Raw genomic sequence first — 15,428 nt, 5'->3', positions numbered from 1 at the left:
TCTGGACTCGTCCTTTCTAATTGTTGTTGCCTGTTGCAGATGTGTGGAGTCTGGGCGTGATTCTCTACATGCTGGTGTGTGGCTGTGCCCCCTTCCAAGAAGCTAATGACAGTGAAACACTCACTATGATCATGGACTGCAAGTTCAACATCCCCGACCACATCTCTAGTAGCTGTAGGGAGTAAGTGGAATTTATAATTCTGATCATGATAATGCAATACACTGCTCAGAGTCTTAGGATGTCCTTGTTTGAGACACACTGTTCAGACACATTTCACTCCCATCAAGAGGGGACAGCTGACCATGGAAGCCAACGTTTTGTGTCATCATGGTCATTTTGCAGTTGTCATTTCATGATTTATGGAAGAAAAGCATATTATCCTGTTTTATTCAAATGATTCATTTTAATTCAAATGATTATATTAACATGATTAACACTTTCACTTATAAATTTTGTCAATATGTTCATAATGTAATGTTAAAAAAAAAGTTGCTGATTTAGGTCATCCCTGAATGCAAATGCTACAGTAACAAATCTCATGGATCCCAGCACCCTATGGGTGTCTAACACTGCATTTGTGTCTCAGACTGATTCGTGGTATGCTGATACGCGAGCCATCACGGAGACTGACCTTGGATCAGATCCTGCGGCATGAATGGGTGACTGTCGGCGGAGAGTACAACCCAGTGTTCTACATGCCCCTCATCTCACATGAACACCTGACAGCTGAAGACCACACCTACGTCGTACAGCGCATGGTTGAGGGGAAGATTGCATCCAAGGACGAGATTGTCAGGTACGTTAACAACTATGCAGAGCTTACCTCTGATAATGATTAATTGGCCAGATATCGGAAATATAAAATCAGGGACAGAATCAGGTGTCAATGACCCGCTGTTAAAGGTTAACAAGAATCAGGGGACAAACATTGATCAGAAAGGGAGGGTCATTTTGGGAAGGGTTGGGTGTCAATGACTCTCTGTTAAAGGTTAACAAGAATCAGGGGACAAACATTGATCAGAAAGGGGGGGTCATTTTGGGAAGGGTTGGGTGTCAATGACTCTCTGTTAAAGGCTCCCTGTTAATTACAAGGTATGGTCAAATAACTTGAACCAATAACTGTTATTGATATCAACAGCAGTAATGTGAAGAGATTATCTTTATCAGTAAGAGTGAGTGAGTGAGTGAGTATATATCATGGCAGGGGACACCAGAAATGGGCTTCACACATTGTACCCATGTGGGGAATTGAACCTGGGTCTTCAGTGTGACGAGCGAACTCTTTGACCACTAGGCTACTCCACCGCCTCTTTTTTCAGGAAGAACATACAATTACAAGGAAAGTGTCACGGTTTCATTTAAGGAAGCTTTCTGGGTGTAGTTACATAATTGTCTGCCATTTTTTGAGGGCAATAATGGTTGATATTTATTTAAGGTATACAGATTCACATGCTTGTGAGATCTTCAGTGCTGACAAATGATTAGTGACAAAGAGGTTTTTGTTATGTATCTCGCTGCCCACTTACAAAGGTTTTCAGAGATTTGTGTTTTATTAGACATCTAAATGTTAGATTTACTTTTCAGTGCTGTGGAATATAAGATACTTTTGGTTATAGAGTTGTTTCATTTGTGAATTGCCAAATGCCTATCCAAGCTGCTTTGAAGAGAATACAACACTGGTGCCATGTAAGCTTCAGCAGGAATAATATTGCAGCATGATACAGTATTTTGAGGACTATATGACTAAAGCATACAAATTCCTATTGCTGCCATTACCACAACATGAGATGCACAGTAAAGCAGTGGGCATGTAAAGGGAAGTAATTGCTTGTCTTTTTTTATCACATTGTTTTTTCCAGTATTAGGATTTTTTAATATTTCTTTTGAAAATGGAAAAATGAAACGGGAGGCAGAGTTTCTGATGATGCGGGAGGTGCCTGAGAACCGATATAATAATTTGTTTAGCCTAAGTATGACATATATTTGCATGCATCTTCTTTGGCAGCTCTCTAGACAAAGATTCGTACGATCACATCACTGCCACGTACTACCTGCTGGCCGAGCGTAAGCTGAAGAAACACCAGCATGAGCTCCAGCAGGCTGCCAGTCAACTGCGGAAACAGTCCGCCCCTGGACACTCCCAGAAACCACACCTCGAACCACTGTCACTCTCACCTCGGTTAGTACCCTACTGGTTATTGCTGTTTGTGAAAGTTACACCATATTTCATTGAGGCAGCAAGGAAGGTTTTTTTAAAAAAAATGTTTGTATTTTTTATTCTTTGAGTATCGTTATACTGAGTTCTATCTACTGTTTTCTTACTATACCAGGAATACTTTTCTTCAAATTTAGAATTATTTCTGACATGTATTGATCAAGTTCTGAAATAACTGTTCCATGGAGATCATATTTGAAGGTGATCATATGAGCTTGTCAGTACATATGTTTAATAACATGCATTGTATAAGTTGTGATGTGGTGTTGCTTAAAGACAAGCAAGTTAAATATGGCTGAATCTTTTGAAACTTGGTTTATTAATGCTTGCTTAAAGAATAACCGCTGGGGGAATGGGTAAAGTTGAGTATGAAGGCTTTGCATTTGCTGTTGTAAACTAAAACTATTTGATAAAGATTCTATGCAGAACATGCAGAACATAATGCTTTTTGCAGAGTATATGCTGAAAATTACATGAAGATGAAAATAACTACTGTAATTTATGATCTCAAATGGTGTCAACTTAATATTGCATGTGTATTTTATAATCTAATTTTTTTCTAGAAAAAATTTGGAGTACCATTATCTTCAGTACTTAATTTGTGTCGATTCATAATTTGATTCTGGTTTTGTCCTGTGTAGTCTTGTATGTAGTAGTGTGTATCTAGAAATCTTGTAATACATGGCTTTCAGTTTGGTCCTGACAGCGTTTGAGTTGTCTTGTGGTGGCTCTGTGACTTCCATCTCGTGTTTACAGTTTTGTTCTTTTGATATTTGTACAGCAAGCAAAGAGAAGTGAAGAAGACTAAAACTGCCCCACTAGGTTGGGGCATGGACGCAGACTCCCTCTCTATAAGCCCTACTATCTCCCAACCCATGTCTGCTGACGGCAGTCTTAATAGGCCAGTTTTTGTAAAGACTTTAACCTCAAGCATGACACTTGACCGTAAAAGTAGCCAAAAGAAACGCCCATCCAAATCGGGTTCAATCACTCCAGGTGAGGTGGGCTTACCATCTCCAACTGAGATCAATCTATTGTCAAAATCAGAACCAGACGCTGAGAATATGAAAAAGAGCATTTCAGTGTCTGCCAAATTTTCCAAAATTGCAATCTTGAGTTCATTCTTTGAACGAAAAGCTGCCGCGGCTGCAGGGAAGGGCCCCACCCCAGACCACAAAACTGGGTTTTTCCTACCCGGAGGTGCAAAGAAAGCAGACAAGTAATTATTTTCATCTCTTAGCCTGCCTGTGTGGGCATGGTGTCATGTTCCCTTACGTTTCAGTTGTATAGTTAGGAGAGAGACTGCCTTTTCTGAACAGACTAGTTGCATTGGAGTGTGATGGCAACATTATCACCCTTTGTTTTACCCCGTCTAACTTGTTGCAAAGTGTTCTTAATAACTCATGCATGAGGTATGCAATGGAATCGTGGATTTTGTGGATGGTACGTGTCATTATGAGTTACTCTTCATTTTTCAGTGAGTGACTTTATGATGCCTTTGTGTTGCTCTCAGCTTACCTGGTTTCTTGTTTCATTATAAGTCCCTGGAGTTGCCCATGCAATGAAGGGGAGACAACTCACAGCCACATATTTTAGGAGCCATCTTGTTCTGAAGTGTTTTGTTAGCCAGCAATGCAATAATTGTACCAGACAAAAGATGCTGTTGTTACGTTTCTGCATGACTTTGAAACAATCAGATTCTCATTGCTTGTAGAAATACTAGTGAGTAGGGAGAGTATCCTCCTAGATAGTGAGATTAGTTGTAGGAGTCAGCTGATACTAGCCTTATGTCGAACTGTCATTCATAAATTACTTTTACTCAAGAGAAGAAAACTAAAGGTTGAGTGGCACACAGTAGTAGTCTGTGTCAAACCTTTCAAGCCGACTTGCCCGAATTTTGGCCTTTGCATCATTTCAGTATATTCTAATGTTATTATACTGACTATTACTAGCTGAGCTTGCAAGAGCAAACTAGATTTTATTGGGCTTCGGACTAGTATCTAAGTCGCTGGATGCATTAGCTACCAGCTACATACATTGTACCAATCTAGTTGATCCACCCAACACAGGCATGATAGGACAGGGTCAAGCCATCTTGTTGTTCTTTCACTGCCAAACTGTTTTGTTTACTCTCACTACATATGATAAGTTGTCTTCAGTTTTTCAGCCAGGTGAACATTCTGAAATTGGCTTTTGCGGAATAGATTTCTATTGTTTTTTAGTAAAGAAAGTGAGTTTATATCTTTGTAAGTCTTCTGTGTAATAAGTTAATACCATATCGAGAAGCTGGTGTTAGTCAGTGTGTCAGATTACCCTGGTAAATGTCAGGATGATTGATAAGCTTATGGGTTCTTGAACCACTTTAATGTTGGGATGGACGTTTCCGTAATTCTCTTGTTTCAGGAGCTTGTTTAACCAGATGAGCACAGTTTCCAAGACAGTGACCATCATTGTTTTTGTCAAACTTATTGATAAATATAATGGGGACTGTACAAATTTTCATTGTTTGTTCCTACAGGATGAGTTTCCCTGTTTTTTTCTTTTGTGCATTGGAGTTTTCATTGTTGTGAGGTGGTTTTCTTAGTTTGTATTGAATGTCACTAACAACGAGGAGACTGCACATCTCTCTGTTACCATAGTAACTGTTGATTCCTGCAGTAATGTGTGTTTTTCCCTTTCTACCCTGTGTGCGTTCTCAGCGTGAGGCAAAGACTCCTGAACAAGGCAGTGACGCCCAACTCTCCCCCATTCTTGACGCTGGAAGCATTAACGTCGCGATTCCAGGGGTAATGGGTTACCTATGTCCATGTCATTCAGCTGTTGTCACCTTGTTTCCAGCATGTTGTGTTGTCATGGATACCTTCACTTGTCCATTTCTGTGTAATCCACACTTTCCTCTTCCCTTCATCTGTGCAGTGAGATTTTCTCTGCACTCTTTTATTCTTTACCTTGGATAAACCGTTGTCAACTATATCGTGTGGGGGAGTGTTGAGTAATGGGGAGATAGTGACAGAAAGGGTGCTTTGGTCGGTTTGGCATGTGTTTTTCGACAGGGTGTGTGTTGAGGTGGGAGGAATCTGTTAGGTGTTTTGACGGAGTAGACACAAATGCTTGAATAGGGTAGGGGTAATTTGGTGGGAAGGGCATGTAGGTGTTGATGTGGTAGGGGTGTGTTGGATGTTTTGATGGGGTGGATGTGTGAGAGAGTGTGAGTGTGTGAGTGTGTGTGGGATAAACTTGTGTCTGGTCTGGCATGGGCATGTGTCTATTGATGGGCAGGGGTGTTTGGTTTATTGATGGGATGGCCTTGTGGGTGGTTAGGGGATGCAGGGTGTGTCTGTTTGGATGGGAAGTTCCTGTCAGTGTGACTTAATTTCAGATTACGCTGTGAATTTTATCAAAGTGAAATAGATAAGTTCTTTAAAACATTTTAAAGGTTTTTGCTTGAATCATCAATATCTATTTAAATTTAATATTATGTCTCAACTGTTATTTATGAATATCATTCTTTCTGTTGATCACAAAGACCATCAGCAAACTCTGTAGTTAGTGTAAACCCGATTTATTCTTGAGGAGCCATCTAAGAACTTCATCAGAAGTAAGGGTTGCCAGATGTGATTGCATTCTCAAATTTGTTGGCAGCTTGAGTGTATTAAGTTTGTGCCAAAACAAATAGACCACCAGTGAAGATGATGTCAGATATCATTGCTGAGATAGATGCACAAGTGCTATGTAATATTTATTATACATAGTTCATCTTAAAATTTGCCTTTTTGTTGTAATCCCCTCCATCGGTACAGTATCTCGAAGGATTGATGGGCCTTTTGTCCCAGCATTTAGATGTTGGGACAATGGACAACTAACTGATTACTGCAATGGGTCACCAGTTGAGCACATTCTCAATCCGAAGAGAAGATATTGTGATCGCTTTGTGTATACAGTAGCTGATATTTACACTATGTATTGTGTTACTTGCATGATATATAGATTTGTTGTTATTTCTTTATGATCTTTGTTTCTAACATTTTCATGACATTTCAGATTATTCTATGTACATGATTTTCACATTGAGTTCTCCCACGTTGCTTGCGTTATACCAACTGAAAGCTTGCATGTCTCCCAACATTGCACGAAGGACTGCTTTTGGAAGTGGAATTATGGCACTTTTGAATCTTCTCGCCCCCAGCATGATACGTTAGCACAGTTCCCAAATACTTTGTTTTGCAAAAAGAAACATGAAACATTGTTTTCAGTCACTGGTTCCCATATATTTGAGTTTTATTGTTTTCAGTATCAGAAATGAAACACAGGTTTAACATTGTCCCAACTGTAAGAAAACAAAGACACTTAATTTTGGTTCCCATGCTAAATTATTTCAAACAAGATGTCATTCAGTCTGTATTCACTCTGCAGTTCTGTTCATTTCTGGTATGTGTTTTAAGATAAGTTTTGGTATTGGTATTTCGTGACAGTGAAGGTATTTGGTTAATTTCGTAAGTATACAAGATTTGACATTCTTCAATGTTATTTTCAGAGTACAAACAGAGCCATCTGATCAGAGGGATGCATTGAAGCCAACTTATGTGCAGTCACTGGTGTCTCCGCCTGGCACCCATCCCTCCCCATCTGCATCCCCCAAGCATAATGCAGCAAGCCCTGAGAAGCACTACAGGGTGAGGAAGTGCAGCCTAATCAAGGAAGAGTCCCAGGATTCACAAGAAGATGGCTCGGACATGGATGTGGAGGAGCCAGGGATGATGAAGCCCATCGCGTCCTGTAATAGTCTCGAGAGTATGGTCTCAGTGTCACGTTGCCAGCAGAGCTCATCAATGCTGGCCATGTCAGGGCAGACCACATCCCAGTCGATGTCACTACAACAGACAACATCCATGCAGGTGGTGCCACAGTTGACTGTGACAAAGCAACCATCTGTGCAGCAGACAACTTCAACAGGAAAAGAACTTGGTGCAACCCGATGGCCATTGAAGTCCGTCAACAGCTCTCCACAACTCCTGAATCAGATCTTTGAGGAAAATGAATCTGATGAAGAAGAGGACTTTGTCCCCCAGAAGTTACACTCACCCCGCACATTCGTCAGCAGCATGGCGTCACCTGAAATCCTGCGTAAGTATGAGCAGCGGAAGAAACGCCGTGGAGCTGGTCAACGAGGTACAAGCTGTAGCAGTTCAGATGCCAGTGATACTGATGATACCGAGGGTAGGTCACGCAAGGATAAATTGAAGCACAAGTTTGTACATCGCCGTGACAGCAGTGACCATTCTAGTGATACCGATGGGCCAGGTGGACATGGGGGAAACATGGGAGGAGGGGCACACTTCAGTGGAGGAGGGGGGTCATCTAGAGGATCTCAGGGGGGTAACCGCAAAGATTCAGGGAAGAAGGACAACTCTGGCAACCAAGGCTCAAAAGGTCAGGGTAGCCAGGGTTCCAAGCAGAATCAAGCAAATACCAGCAATGGGGCCGAACTGAATCTGAAAGCACTGACCAAGAAGTTGAGTCAGCTAAGTGTGAACTCTCTGTCATCTATGTCTAGTGTAGGGAGTGTTGGCAATGGGAATTGTGCAACATCTGCCTCATCAACAGCCCAGTGGACGATAGGTAATACTCCAATACAATACATAGGGCGTACAGACTCTGAGCTATATGTCGAAGCCAAGTCCCTTCAGTTCAGTGAGCTCTCAGAGTACACTGACCATGACCTTGGAGATAGGTCATCAGTATGTTCGTCAGATTGTGTTCTGATGCAGCGTAAAGGTCACCGAGCACGCTCCAAGATCACAACTGACATCAACAGCAACGGTGTTCCGCCAAGCTACTGTAAGCCAGGAGGGGCTCAACAACTATCTGTGATGAAAGTGGAGTCAAAATGTTGTTCCGTAGTTTGAAGTTTCTTGTTACGTAGATAGTATATGTTAAGATTTTTTGTGGCAAAGAGAATGTACATTTTGTATGTAATGTATAGTTAATACGTTTGCAGAAATGCAAGACCTGACATATTCACAAGAGAATACGACAGAGCGCATGAGTGAGCCTACCATGAGTTGGTCTTGTTATAAGTAATTGTAGCAGGATGTCAAATGATGGTGTATCTACTACTCAAGTTGATAATATGGGAGAAATTTTGATTTGTTTCCAACATGTTTAATTGGCATTTTGTGTCCTCATTCTGTTCTATTACATCAACAATTCTGGCTTTGATATCTTAATCTTCCCAAAGTAATGTCTTAACTGCACCTCTTGTACAAACTGTGTCCTTTTTTTTTTCATGTACCATGTTATCATTTGGGGATCCGAGCTAACCAACAGTGTTTTAAATTTTGATGAAAGCCAAATGTTTTATTAAATGTTTGTCTGTGTGTTAAAGTGTGTGTTGATCGGGAGTCAGATAAGATTCTCTAGCTCATCCTTTGTCACCCCCCAACATGTCCAAAGCTCTTTCAAAGTGCTACTTTTATGTCCAGATATTGCAATATACTCATAATTATACACTGAACTTTTAACATGGGTTTGGGCCATAATAGACTGACTGGTTGTTTTAACTCTGTTTTATGACTAGACAATTTTACAGCATTTTATTTCATTGCAAGGGGTATTTGACCTGAACATACGTCCTGTTCCCATATATAGGGCAACTTGTACAAGTCAAACTACAATTGTACATGGCGATAGAGATTGTCCACCCAACCAAGAAGTAAATGTGTAGCCTCAGTAAATTAATCTACAGAATGCTATATCTGAGCATATCTTAGGCTGCTTGCTAGAGGGATGGTGTGGACAGGTTCTATTGCTTATGTATTGTGTCTTTCATGTATGTCTGGGTGTGTTGATGCAGTCAGTCAACGTGCAGGTGCCAATGCCAATGTGATAGTCTCTGTAACTATAGTATTGTGTAGGAAGGGCATTAAGATGTGTCTGCGCAGTCTGTGGGTCATCAGTGCAGTCCTGTATCAGAAACACTGTCTGTGGTTGTAACAAGTCGCCAGGATACTTAGCCATGATAGTTATATATAGTATCACAAGAAATCCATAACTGTAAGACACTGTGTATTCACATTCAAGGATTATTCCCTTCTACGTGTGGGGGTAGCCCAGCCGTCTAAGGCGACGCAATTCGCTGTGCAGAGGTGTGTCTCTTGGGCACATCAAGCTGACACGCTGTGATATAACTGGAATATTGTTCAAGACAGCGTTAAATCCAACTCACTCACTCCTTCTACATTTGTACAGTCTGAAAGTGTATTTTTATTTATTCTCAATGTATCTAAAATATTTCTTTTGAGTCAATTCTCAGTCTCTTTTGGCTTGGTAACTGTTACTAGAGTGTCAATTTCATGGTTCTAAAATTTATTACATCACAGGTGTCAATGTCCCGAGAAATAATATATATTTTGATGCTGGTGTTTTTAAGAGTCGTCTTGCAAGTGTGGCTTGTTACATCCTTAGTCTGCAATTGTATCTGAGATTGCATTGATGGGACACAGCGTTATGTGCAGTCTAGCCTAACCCTATCCGTGTTGCATGCATAATTCACTGAATCCTGCCTTCAGTTGACCATCACACGATTTGTCCCACTGTAACCTGAGCTCTCCTGTTGTGTACAACTAGTCCTGTATTCTCCCCAGGTTGTACAGCATGCTGTTCTCTCCTCTGCAGTTACGGAATGTAAGATGACAGTGTAGTTGTAATAACTTGTTACAAGTAACAAGATTTATTGAAACAAGTGGGCTATTGGTCCTTTCTTCCAAAGAAAAGGATTTACTACGTACAATGAAACCTCATTAAGTCAAACACCGATGAAACAGTTTGGTCCCAGCTGCTCCCAATCAGCACTTTGGGGTAACATCAGCTTTCAGTTAGAACCGTGGCTAAGTTGATGTGTTTGCCATGTCTCAAAGTCTATGAGTTTATGAGGTTTCACCATTTGAAGACAAAACTCTCTTTGTGTGTAACTCACTGAAGTTTCTCAAATGGTAAGATTTACTGGTAGTCGTCTTTTGATGTCATTGATGTATTCATATGACCCTTTCCTCATTATTAATCCTACATATTAGTACAACTAGCACTAAAACGGACATGATGGAACCATAAAGAACCATTGTCTAGTCATATATGACGTTCAAGGACATTATGAACTTATTTCCAGTCACTGCCATCATTGGGACAAACCTTGAAGAATGAAGATACATGCTTTCCCTCTTCTAATACCACCCGCTAGATACTAACCACTTGTAGATCCTGTTTAATATGTATATAGAGGTGATGACAACTAATATATTGACTTGTTGGAGTAGTGCTGTGTGTGGTGTATGTGGTGTGAAGTCTTCCCCAGTTTGTATCTTGACACATAAAGAGTATGTCAGGCTCTTGTTTCCCTTGTCACATTATTACATTGAACTTTGTTTGTCAGGTAGCATCTAGTTGCAGTTTCTGTGAATTATGTGTGTATGAATAGCTTCTTGACAAACAGGTGCTTTGTGTCATAACATGTCTTGCACAGGCAGTAAAAGATTCTGTGTTGCCAGGAGCATGACCGAACCAGTTGTTGCTACCTGCCAACTGTTTTACTTCTTATCAAATGCTCTCACCCTCTTTCTTAAAAGAGTTGAAACAATAGTAACATAATCGGATTATAGAATAGTTTTTCTGTCAACTTACAATACTGTTATCTTCAAGAGCTATGTAATCATACCACTAGTACATAACACAATCTGTATGTGTGTGGCTCTTTCGTTAAGGGTTGTACTCTTAACAGAAGTATTTTATAAGCTCAGGGGGTCATTACGGTATTGTAGAGAACAGCTGGACCTGTTTCATAGCATTCAACATGACGATACTGCAGGGTTTGTATTGACCTGCACTTTGGTTGTCCTGCTAATGAACATGACATGACTTGGCATGTATGATCCATGTATGTAGAAGGTAATTTATTCGTGATGGTTTTCATGGAAACATCACATAAATGAACAGCTCTTGGACTTAGACATTGAAGTGTAATGACTATTTATTACCCTTAGGGTTAGAAATAACTGAGTTCATAAAAGTTGTATGTGCACTAGTGCAAATATCGCTGTATGGGCACCACTGTATTGTTTACGTCTCCCAGACGGCATTGTTGACATCATTCAAATCATATTGTGACGTAAGGTCAAAATGACGCCACACCAGAGACGTCATACCTGAAGATTGTTGACGTCATTCAACAATTGTGGTTTACTATGTCGGCAGTCGTGATCAGTGCATTTTTCTAAGAAGGAGCTCAAATAATGGGTAACAAAGAAATTATTACACTCACATGTGTGCCATACTGATTTTATGAACTTGTGTAAGAATTTGTGTATTGCCCTCACTCTTGCTCTGGAAATACAAGAAATCTCACACTCGATTCGTTTGGTAAGATCAGTATGCACATGCACATATATTAATCTTTTTATACACAATGATACAGGTTGTGTTAGGTTTACACATTTGTAACTATGTAGTTTATCACTTTATCACAATCACTGTCTGTGGATCTGTAATGTCATCACTTTAATCGTAGTGTTTATTGTAACCAGCCCCACACTTAAGACTTCATCAGATTCCTCTCGACACACTCATAAACAATTGGGCCCACAAAACAATTAGAAACATAATTCACATCACAACTAAAGGCGCCAACTGGTCCAAATTTACAGTATTCTGAACTGACTTGATTCTGTTAGCTTTAGGTGACTGGGACAAGTGACCATAACATCCTACATCTTTCACATGTCCTGTGAATATTAAGCAATTTGAATGTTCACCTTCTGTTCATAGTTGAACTCCAGGTGTTCTTTTCAGACTGGTTGCAACAACTATAGCAACCTTATTTCTCGATATCAATTTGTCCTTCCATTGTGGAGTACGTTAGCCACTTTGTTGCAATGGTGTTAGAGCTGATGCTTCCTATCTCTATGAGAAAGTGATATTTGTGAAGTTGTGTAAATGTTCTGTGTAACCTCAATGCTGGCGTTGAGGCTTGTAGATGCTGTAGATCTGTGTTTCACCATGGTTATTGTGTTGCCAGGGTTACTATGAAAACTATGGTTAAGTGCATGTACATAGTTTACATAGACTACAATGGTGTCATTGTATGTGTAGGGTTGTCTCCCTTGTCACGTGTCAAATGTACTCTTTATTTATTTTGGTAGATTTGTGTAATCATTTCATAACTCATAAGATTCATTTTATGTTCAAAATTCAGTTTTCCCAGAATAATACAGATAAATATTATGTGTCATATGAGGGGCATTGCTGTATTAGCATTTTGAGGCTGTCATATATGACAGCTGTAACACACTTATCAGGGTCACTGTAATCCCTCTACAGTGTTCTGTTGCATGTCTTGTGTACTTTACACTGTAATATTATTGTAACCATGTGTTATTTTGATGATTACACTTACTTATCCTTGATTCTATGTGAATTGAACTAATGCTTGGAACATGAAAATGTTAGACTGATTACCATCAAAGGAGGTCCTGAAGGCATTGTGTAGATTATCTTTGAACTCGTATCCACATGTAGGTTTATTGGAGTTAAGCAAGGTTGTAAGAGAATCATGTCACCTTGCATTTCTCATACTTACCGGTACTCGTAGATCACCAAGTTTAGTTTTCCTATATTTTGTACCTTGTATGTAAAGTAGCCATCTATCAAAGTTGTTGCTCTTACGAACCAAATGAGAATATTTTGGTTAAGAATTTGTAATACTTATATGCATACATCATCATGATCATTTATGGTTTACAAATCGGCATAAACGTGATGGTAATACAGTTTGGTAGAAAATTGCATGAAAGCAATGTCCCAGATCCCCCAAAAGAATGATTACACAGCAATTTGAATATTTCTTTGTCAGAATGTCTGCCTCTTTTTTCCCCTGAAATTATTAGGACAACATGCGTTTGTAATGATCCTTTGTAATGCACAAATTTGCAATAAAGACCTTTGGCTAGTGGAGAAAAATACTCTGTTAAGTGTTAATGCCATGGCAAATGGATTGTTTGTTACAGAGTAGATGAATATGTTTATGATGCTTCTAGCAAGAGAAAAGTAGTTTCATTTATAAACAAATATATTCAAAAGACATTCTGACTAATAGTTGTTCTGGCCTTATTCATCTGTTGGAAGTCAATCCTTGCTAATGGTTATCCAGTGAAAACAATGCATAGTCATTGGTATGTGTTAAATAAAAATATATCTGGGACTTTTTCTGGGGATTGAGTTGTTTTAGTCTAAGGTAGCTTCTTAAAGGCTGATAAAGGTTCATAAGCTTCAGGGACTTGTGCTCAGGGCAAGAGGACCAATGAGGTGGGATAAAGGGCTATTAATCTTGAGCAAAACTTACATGATGGATAAGCAGTTCTGCTTGATAAGTGTCTAAAAACTGCCATTAGCTGGTCTAGTATTTTAATCATAATAAGAAACAAAATTGTTTCAGTATATGATAATAGGTAATTGTCTTAAACCTTATGTATAATGTTACATTGTTGTACAAAGATCATTGACTTCTGTGTGTTGCTGTTATGGGTGAAGTCCCACATGTTATGTACATTGACCTGTGTATATAGACCTGTATCTATTCTGCAGCCCAGCACTGGCTATGCTCATGCATGAGTTATAGAAGAGTTAAGTAAGGCAGCATGTGGACCGCAATGGAGGTTGGGCAGAGGAGCTAGGCGATTATTTATGTGCCAAACAATGGGATTGGGACTGTTTCCTGCAAGCATGGCTGATGGGAGGACGTTGTTGTAGGTTCTGACCTACTGTACAATTCTGCTTAATCAATGGTTGTAGTTAGTTCTGAACTTCCACACTCCTATGTCGGAATGGATGTAGTTAGTTCTGACCTACTGTTTGGATGGATGTAGTCAGTTCTGATCTTCTCTGCAACATCAGCTCAGTTGATGAATTTGGTTAATTCTAAATCCATGTTACAGAGGTTTGTGGTGGTTAATCAATTCTCAACATTGTATCAGTATTGTGGGTTGTCAAGTTGATTCAGGCCTTCAGGATGACCCTGTTGCAGAGGATTAACATACATTTAGTACCTACCACAGACCCTGACAATGGTGGATGTACTTCGTTCAGAACTTCCATAAAACACAAGGCCGGGGATCCATTCAACCCTGATATAAGGTTGCAAGTTGATTCGGTCAGGACTTACAACACCTTCAATGCATAATTGTACAGCTAATACTGTGAGTATCATGGGTTGGGTGTTATGAAGGGGTCGAGTAGGTTAGACTTTCCATAGTCTGTGATAGGGAATATCTCAGAGCAGGTGTTGAAAAATTCAGAAAGAAAATCAGTGACAAGGTTTTGCCTTAGGAACTGTTACTCATCTAAATGTTGATGCAGGAATCCTAATAAATCTTGAGCTTCAAAGTGTACTTATTTCTAGTACAGAGGGATAAGTTCCTGAATCTTGAGAGCAAAAGTACTCACCAATCCGCATCTATGGAAATGTTTGGCGGGACTGAATTCATCAGGCATGTCCACCAGGCCTGGTATCATTTTAACCATGTCATGTATGGCTACACTGAGTGTTTATCATTCTTTGTCATAAACATTTTATTCCTAACAGTGTTACCAGATTATCGTCTGTGATGTTTCTACACAAACTGTGGTAAGGTTCTTACAGTCAGGTGTCTATTTAAGAGAACATTTTAACCCTTACAGTGTTAGAGAACATTGCTTGTGTCTAACCTGTCATTTTATCCCTAGCCGTGGTACAGTTTTCCTTCTCAGGCCCCTCATTTAACTAACGGAACATTTTATCATTAGCAGCCCTCAACTGTGTACAGGCAATTGTGAATAAAAGCTGTGTCAGAACCTTTCAACTGACTTGTTTTTACTTTGAACCAAATCTAAATACTGTTGGTTTCTCTCAAAGAAATATATATTTACATAAACCAACCATCTGAAATTAGCTGTAGACCAGTTGGCATGGTTAGATATGAGGTTGGTACCAAGAAATGTGACCCATGAAGACCCGGGGTAGAACAGGTCTTCAGCAACCCATGCATTCAGTTAAAGGCGACTATGCTTGTCGTAAGAGGCGACTAACGGGATCGGGTCGTCGCTTACTTAGTTGATGCATGTCGTCGTATCCCAATAGCGTGGATTGATGCTCATGTTATCAATCACTGGATTGTCTGTTCCAGACCT

General features: G+C 39.8%; 1 protein-coding gene across 3 annotated transcripts in view; it reads left to right on the top strand.

The window, feature by feature from the left end:
• Positions 1–15,097, top strand: part of LOC124140849 (SNF-related serine/threonine-protein kinase-like) — a 39,371-nt gene extending 24,274 nt beyond the window's left edge. The window contains exons 2-6 of one of the 3 annotated variants that reach the window (XM_046508638.2): positions 40–181; positions 588–797; positions 2,007–2,180; positions 4,916–5,002; positions 6,751–15,097. In XM_046508638.2, the coding sequence (XP_046364594.1) occupies positions 40–181; positions 588–797; positions 2,007–2,180; positions 4,916–5,002; positions 6,751–8,122 (1,985 nt within the window). In that variant the 3' untranslated portion in view covers positions 8,123–15,097. Of the gene's footprint in view, positions 1–39; positions 182–587; positions 798–2,006; positions 2,181–2,997; positions 3,436–4,915; positions 5,003–6,750 lie in introns of all 3 variants that reach the window. The other 2 variants (XM_046508637.2, XM_046508639.2) reach the window with 2 other exon arrangements.
• Positions 15,098–15,428: the final 331 nt, after the last annotated feature.

The sequence above is a fragment of the Haliotis rufescens genome, unplaced genomic scaffold (assembly GCF_023055435.1).
Source record: "Haliotis rufescens isolate VD_foot unplaced genomic scaffold, xgHalRufe1.0.p SCAF_17, whole genome shotgun sequence".
Taxonomy (NCBI): Eukaryota; Metazoa; Mollusca; class Gastropoda; order Lepetellida; family Haliotidae; genus Haliotis; species Haliotis rufescens.
Note: the sequence above shows the minus strand (reverse complement) of the source record. Positions and strands in the feature narration are given on the sequence as shown.